Below are 7,861 nucleotides of genomic sequence, written 5' to 3'. Positions count from 1 at the left end.
TTTAAATAAACCCTCTCTTACTAGGGGGGGGGGGAAGTGTGATGGATGGGCACATTATTGTGGCAATTTCATTTGTTCACCAAAACCAGTGAGAGGTTCTACTACTTATAGCAATCCCAATTAAAGTATACTACTTATAGCAGCTCCACAAAACTCAACAGAGCCCAAGGGCAAATGAAAGAGATCCAAATGCAGAGAGCTCTCCAGAGTAGAGACACTCCTGCTTCAAGCATCTTGTGCTTTACTGAGAGCAGCACCTCTTCCTCTAACCATACAGTCAAGACTTGGGAACCTTTGGAAGAGTATTGCTATCTTTTGTTCCCCTGACTAGACCCTGATGATAGCCCATGCTGTTCTTAATCAGAAATGCAGTCATATCTCTTAATTTATGAAGAGTTAATAAATACCTAAGAAATGTACTCCTCACATGATGTGAAGTTGGGGTGTGTGTGTATATATGTGTGTGTAGCTGCAATGTTTGTGTTTACTCAGGAGTGAGTAAATTCTCTTTTTGTTTCAATGTAAATGAGATCATGACCATTGTCATGACTTAGCCAGCTTGGGTCAAAGCCATGCTGGGTGAGCCTGTTATATTTGTAGAAATCTTTTGGCTACCCCTCCTTGAAGCTGGCATTGCACGAGGTGTTTTTGAGCATCCATCTGCTTTTCCATACATTTTGTCTTCAAAGATAAAACAGGAGATGTGGCGCTCGTTAGTAGCAATCAGTGCACTGCTCAGTGTTGGTACAGCCTCTGTAAAAGCAACCTGTCCCAGCTGAAGTCAAAACAGCAATAGGAATTTTAGATGAGAAGTGAGAACAAGGAGGTGCCTTATGCTACAGCCAGATTAAGTATTAAACACATTTCGTAAGCAAGGATTACAGCCAACCCTATCACTACACTTTTATAAAACTGACCTCAGTCAGCTCCTATTGAGATGTGTCTATGTGACTTGCTCTCAGAGCTGCTAAAGAGAATCTCTTGAAGCTTCTTGTTAAGTTCTGAAGAAGAGACATGGCACAAACTGGACTTATGATTTTTCTACTCATAAGCATACTACTGCTGGATCAGACCATCAGCCAGGCTGCCAAATTCAAAGCCAGAAAGCACAGCAAACGTAGAGTGAAAGGTACTGGGTTTTAACTGGGAGGAGGGATAGAAGCTTATGCAAGTTTACTATGTACTTAAATACCATTGCATAAACCAGAAACTAACATGATACAAATGCTTATTACAAAGGACAGTTGAGTCTATATTATATCTGTCTTTAAAATATTTTTATGTGAGTTAGCAAAGCTAAAAATAAGGTGGCAGAATGAGTTATGGAAATAGAGCTGTGTAACTGTTGTAAATATATTGCTTTGTTATACCTATTAATCTCTGTCAATATTATTTAGGACTCAGAGATACAGCTGAGAGGATTCTGGCCAATCATTCCCTGTTATGTAGTTATATTGACTAAAATCAGAAGAATGGAAATTCATGTACATACGGTGAAAGAGAGCAGAATAAAATATTCACTCTCCAAGGTTTATTGTTCTGATTTTTGTACCATTTCCTAATTTTAACAGAATGTTTGTCTAATATTTGTGGAATATAACTTTACCTGCGTGACAAGTACTGTGAAATGGCAAGTCAAATGAATGAAGAAGAATTCGCAGAAAAAGATAAAGCACATATTCCCAGAGCAAAGCTTACAGAGCAAATCGAAAAACACTTAATGTTGCTTGGAAATGCCTGTGTATTTAATTTAAAGACTTATTTCTAATAAAAGAGGGTATGATGGAGGTTACACTAATAGCAAATATTTAAACTCCTAGTCAATGAAAAAACCCACAGCTTTGATAAAGCCATTGTACCACATGATTACACTGCTTTGGAGCTATACAGTTATATATACTTCCTTCTCCTTTTGAACCTTTTACATGCAGTTTTTAGCTTGGTGTCCTAAAGACAGGCTGCTTATACATTTGTTTTGCCAGCACGTTTTGTCTGTCAACCTTCCACTGCTTTTGAACTTGAAACAATTTTGCAGAGGAATGGAGATCTTGAGGATAAATTTCCCAATATTTTATGAAATTCAGAATGACGATGGGGGAAAGGGGCGGGGGGGGGGGAAGAGCTCTGCATTAGTGAAAAGGTTGCATCAGGAGCTCAGCTTGTTCTGCTTTTTGCCTCTTTTGAAGCGGACAGGGGACATGGAGAGGCTACTGTGAACTGGGAATCTCAGGGAAGAGCATGGATTGAGGAACTGGGAGTCCTGCCATGGGGAACCAGGGAGTCACGAAGGACAGCTGGGGTTATCCCCACAGGCAGTAGGGAATATGGAGAAGAGATGAGCTTCCTGGGGTGCAGCTGGAGGATTAGGTGATGTTACACAGATCTGTAGGAACTGTGGTTTTGTTAGTTGTGCTACATGTGAGAGAGCTTATTTAATCCTCATGTGCATTACTGTGGCTTCTGGAAGGTCTGGTTACTAATGCAATCAAATTGTCATCTTCTGCAATGGAAACATGCCTGCTAGTTGTCTGATGGTGGTGGAATATTATAATGATTAAGAAAAAAGAATGGAAGAGAGACCATGAAAGTCGAGTTATATGCAAATTAGCTTTTCTTGTCCCACCATCGTCTTGGTGCTACAAAATGGTGATTCAGACTGAATTTGTGTCATTCGTGTCACCAGGCCCTCTCTGTACTGATGGAGAGAGGAAGGCTCCTCCTGGTGAGGGGAAATTGCAGCTCAGCAAGCTTGTCTGCATACATTCAGACTGTGAAGTTGGATTATATTAGCTGTCACAGAAATAACATTTCTTTGAATAAACACAACTTGTGTCCTGCTATTATTTTGTATGCCATATATATACACCATGGTATAGAGGTTCAAAAGTAAATAGGCAAATTTTGCTGCAAATTAGATACTGGCACACTAAATAATTATTAACTGCAAACAGTTACTAGGATACAGTCCAGCTGAAAATGAGATTTAAACTATGAGGATGAAAGGTAAAGTGGGTTCCTCCTGTTTTTAATAGGAACCCTACAGGAATCCTTTCATCAAGGAAAAAAATCTTCAAAAGAAATCAAAATATGTCTCAATGCAGAAAGCCATGATATTTTGAAACAGCTTTTAACATATAATTAAAAAAAAAATTTTATATGCATATGTGTTAATTTCTCTGTATTTCTTTTATTTAAGAAAAAGATGACCTAAAGACCCAGATTGACAAATTGTGGCGAGAAGTAAATGCTCTGAAAGAAATGCAGGCACTTCAGACAGGTAAAGCAACTTACACTGGTCAATGGCTTCCAAAACTTATCACTGCCTTTCCTCTCTCCTTCACTCCCATCCTTCTCTTTAATGAGGATTTGTGACTGAGCAATACAAGTCCTTAAGAGCATGGTAAGCCATAACTGTAATGGTGAGACAAATGTTGAAGAAAGAATTCAAGTAAAATCAAGACTGAACTAATAGCATAGAAGTGACGATTCTTCACTAAGAACAAGAATTAATCTGGAGCAAGAACTGCTTTTGCCTTTGCTATGCACAACCCCAAGCTGTGATTCTTAGGTATAATCAAAGGCAACACAATGAGGGTTGCTGGGTTTAAGAGTTTAGACGGTCAATGAGTTAGGTACCAAGCTTTGATATGAACATGGGCTAACTATCAAAGCAAAAATATTCATGGAAAAGGCTCAGAATACCCCCAAATGGAAACTAAAAGGACTGAGCCTTTTTAATGTGTGCAGATTGCGACATTAAAATATGAATGTTGCCATAAAACTTCAAAGTAATACCCACTGTGAGTTCAGAAATATTCCTCATCAATGTGCAGAGTCCTTTAGGTATTTAAATAGGCAGATGGAAATTTCCAAACAAAATAAGACTGGTAAATACACATGTACCTACTAGACAGTTGTGCTTTTTCACAGCTGTTGACACAAAACTTGGCGTTTAGACATGTACAAGAGGACACTACATAGGAAATTACATCATTCATATGAAACAGAACATATTTTCCCTAGGGATGGTAACATCTGGGTTGTCCTGTTTTACATCTTGGGTCATACAGAGCTTTTTGAGCTTTACAAAATATTTTCATTTTAGATTTCTTATAAGAAGACTTTAGAAGTTTCTTAAAAGAGGGATCATGTGCTAGACAAGTAACTCTTGTTTAAAAGTAGTTCTTGTATTGCTTCCAGAATAAGAGAGTAAGCATGCAGTGGCTTAGAAATGAAGCCAGAGCCAGGAGATTTTCTATCCTCAAAACTTATTTTGAGCTATATTCTAAATTCAGAAACCACACTATTCAATTGGATTCCAAATTTGGCAAAAAGAGAACTATGACCCCTCCGGCTCTATCTGTATTTATTAATGACCTTATGATATTTGAAAAAGCAGCTGCTTTTTTAGTATATGGACATTTACAAGACACATATTACAATCTGATTTCTTCCTTTGCTTGAATTCCCTAGGCCTCCTTTCTACATACCATGAAATGTTGCTACACACCATTTAGCAGCACATACTTTCTCCCTAAAGAGGGACAGTCTCCATCATTACTGCAGCATTGCTGAAGTAGATAAGAAGTCTCTGCTCTTTCCCATGAATATAAATTTGTTAAAGAATTCAACATTTAGCAAATATGTTCATTACTCTTCTTTGGCCATTAGCAGTTGGAAAGGATAAAATTTAAAGGACAAGTCCTAGTATAAAATGATGACCCTGAAAATGCAGCTAAGGAATACAATGAATACCACGACTGGAAATACTAAAAATCTCAGACATATAGGATATGGTCCAAAGTGGATTTCTATATCCTGTTGATGGGATACATAATTACTTTTTTACAAGAACAGATGACAGGAATTAGAAGCAGATTATAGAAAATGTCAGGACAGAATATGTTCATATTGTTTCATGACATATTTCTAATATAAGAACAAGATGAGCTTAAGCAATAAATGAAATAATCTGGATGTAGTGACATGCAGGATTCTAAAAGTAGTTCTTACAGGAGTTTATTCCAGGCCCTTGCTACCTTTGTCAGCTCAGAAGGAATGCTCCCTCAAGGACGGTTCTCCTATTTTTCTTGGGAGAATCAGTTTTTCACATATCTGCATTAGGAGAGCTGGAAAACAAAGTTTAAGGATTCACTCCTGCAAGCCTGCCCACACAGATCTTGGGCTGGAAGAACCCTGACAGCAGTTCTGCAAGGCAATTCCAGTTATATAGCTATGCCAAATTAATGTTCTAGTACATTTGGACTTTACATCAAGACTTCCCTGGTATGTTCCAGTAGAACTAAAAGCAAACATATTTATAAATGCAAATGTTTAGATTATTCGGTTCAGATTGTCATGCAAGCTCAGTAATAAGTTTACACTTTGAAAAAGCACTGTTAGATTGAAGTCATTTTACCTCATTTGAATTTAGAGTTTGAAGGGATAGACTTTGCTGGAAAGACCAGAAATTAAGAACTAAACAGGCGAAAGTGTACTCTTCTACGGGTGGAAACATACTTTTATCAATCATCCAGACAGAGATTTGCATTATGAATTTCAAATCAATATTTTTATGGTGAGGACACATTTAAAATAGCACTTTTCTGTCCTGCCTTTGTTTGCTAGGAACTAGGCTTAGTTAATGCATAAAACTTTACTTTTCTTTGGCACTTAAATATCATAAATATGAAAAGTCCTTTAGGTCTGTTTCTTTACTATAAAGCCAAGTATAGATTTCCTGATGACCAACTCATATCTGCCAACAATACAAACATCCATACCTCATCCATTCCATCAGTTTTAAGACTGATGAAATAAGGTAGAAATGTGTGAAAGCAGGACTATTTGCTAAAAGAAGACATAAGATACACTGACAACAGGCCTGGCTTATATTTTAGCATTCTGAAACAGCAAAATTAAAAAAATTCTTGAGAGATTTACATTGCTGGAGGGAATCTGGGGCTCAAAATCAGGCCTGAGGTTTATCAGCATAAACACAGGAAAGGTTCTCCAAAGCAATTTATGGTGTTAAGATCACAGCTTTGCCTGTCCTTCCTCTTAAGTGCCTCTTCTCTGGAACATCTACGAGAGGATGCTCTGCTTTTGGCCATCCCTTGTAGTCCAAGGTGCTTTGCAGAGTGCCTATGAGCAGTCTGTTCAGACTTCCCAAAGGCACACTAACATGCTGGCTACATACAAGGTCCTACATGAACAGAAGGAATAGCAGGGAAGACTAACTTTACTGCTACTTTCAGGCCCACTCTGTGGCGGCAAGAGCCTTTCACTTGCTGAGGGACTTGCCTGCTTAATTCCCAACATACCTTTAGAAAGTTACAGTTTTAGGAAACATTATTCAAAGCTATAGCCCAAGCTTTTACTGAACATGCAAACCAATATCTATTCACAGTCTGTCTTCGTGGGACAAAGGCCCATAAGAAGTGCTACCTCATATCAGAAGGCACCAAACATTTTCATGAAGCCAACGAAGACTGCATAGCCAAGGGAGGGACACTGGCTATCCCAAGGAATAATGATGAAACAAACATTCTTCAAGATTATGGCAAGAAAAGTATGCCTAGAGTGTCTGAGTTTTGGTTGGGTATCAATGACATGATAGATGAAGGGAAATTTGTTGATGTCAATGGCATGGCTCTACAATACTTCAACTGGGATCGTGCCCAACCAAATGGGGGGAAGCGTGAAAACTGTGTCTTTTTTTCTCAGTCATCACAAGGCAAGTGGGTGGATGAAGTCTGCCGCACTGCCAAGAGGTATATTTGTGAGTTTCTGATCCCATAATTACATATACAAATGACCATGACCATGTTTTGGGCTATTAACATGCAGTTTTGCTTGTTAGTAACCCCTCCCACTTAAACAGTGCTGAGTTAAAAATATCCATCTCCTGCATTGTACTCACCCTTTCCTGAAACAGAAGTTTTCTCTATTAATTTATTTTCTATTCAGATGCTAAAAATGTTATGTTTAGTGAGTGGTCTCATTATGTACAGGAATATATATTATGTTTTGACCTACATTGTATCATATTTTGGCGTATTATTTCAGCCTGATGTTCAGGTTGCTGAAATTCACCTCCTATTTCTGTACTTTGTATCTCCATGGTAGGATAGTATTTACTTGAACTCAGAACTCTAGTGGATTTATTGAAAGTTTACAAAAGATTGCTGTATGGTGACATGTCCTAATATAAGGTGTAGGGACCCTTTCGGTTCCAGTGCTTAAGAGAGACTTCGGGATCATCTGAGCTCCTATGAAAAATGGCCATCATCCTTGTAAAGTTTAACGGGATGGATCTGTGACCAAAAGTTTTACCTATGGGTTAAGAAAGCCAAACGAAACAAAAATCTGATGTTAATTTTTAAACTACATGGAGTTAAAAGTGATACACTGCTAGAAAATGGGGGGAGTAGCTGATCTAAAACATCCGTTAGTCTAAACATGTTTGCTTCTAAATGTCTCAATTATGGTTAAATATTAGATGTCATTTGGAACAGTCCCATAGAAGAAACCCAGGTATGATCTTGGACTAGATCATGCCTCAACCTAGTGACACCTTAATAAGATGTGCAAAAGCCTTCTCTCCTGCGGGATCAGAGAGAGGCTTTATAATTCAGACAGTAACGCTGCCTGAAAGCACAAGGAGAGAGGAAGGGTCCCCTTTCTGGGCACATCACCACCGCTCACTCATTCCCCTCTCTCTGCATAGCAGGCGGCACACCTGACTGGCACAAAAGAGTGGGGCCAAACTGCGGCTTATTTGGCCAGATGCAAATTTTCCCAATTTAACACCTGACATTTGAAACTGAAGCAAAATGTGCTGGTTATTTTTTACCGTTCT

The 7,861-nt window shown here is 38.4% G+C and overlaps 1 protein-coding gene across 1 annotated transcript; it reads left to right on the top strand.

Moving 5' to 3' along the window:
* Positions 1 to 947: 947 nt before the first annotated feature.
* Positions 948 to 7,111, top strand: CLEC3A (C-type lectin domain family 3, member A). Its single transcript, XM_010296780.1, has 3 exons — positions 948 to 1,129; positions 3,197 to 3,277; positions 6,410 to 7,111. Exons 1-3 carry the CDS (start codon positions 1,015 to 1,017, stop codon positions 6,799 to 6,801), a joined length of 588 nt encoding a protein of 195 aa, XP_010295082.1. The 5' UTR covers positions 948 to 1,014; the 3' UTR covers positions 6,802 to 7,111.
* The last annotated feature ends 750 nt before the right edge of the window (positions 7,112 to 7,861 follow it).

This window comes from Phaethon lepturus, unplaced genomic scaffold, assembly GCF_000687285.1.
Source record: "Phaethon lepturus isolate BGI_N335 unplaced genomic scaffold, ASM68728v1 scaffold11781, whole genome shotgun sequence".
Classification (NCBI taxonomy): Eukaryota; Metazoa; Chordata; class Aves; order Phaethontiformes; family Phaethontidae; genus Phaethon; species Phaethon lepturus.
This window is presented reverse-complemented; position numbering and strand designations above follow the sequence as displayed.

Coding starts and splice junctions, on each gene's coding strand:
- CLEC3A (XM_010296780.1), top strand. CDS start 1,015: ATGGCACAAACTGGACTTATGATTTTTCTACTCATAAGCATACTACTG. Junction 1,130..3,196: donor CAGCAAACGTAGAGTGAAAG/GTACTGGGTTTT, acceptor CTTTTATTTAAG/AAAAAGATGACCTAAAGACC. Junction 3,278..6,409: donor AATGCAGGCACTTCAGACAG/GTAAAGCAACTT, acceptor ATCTATTCACAG/TCTGTCTTCGTGGGACAAAG.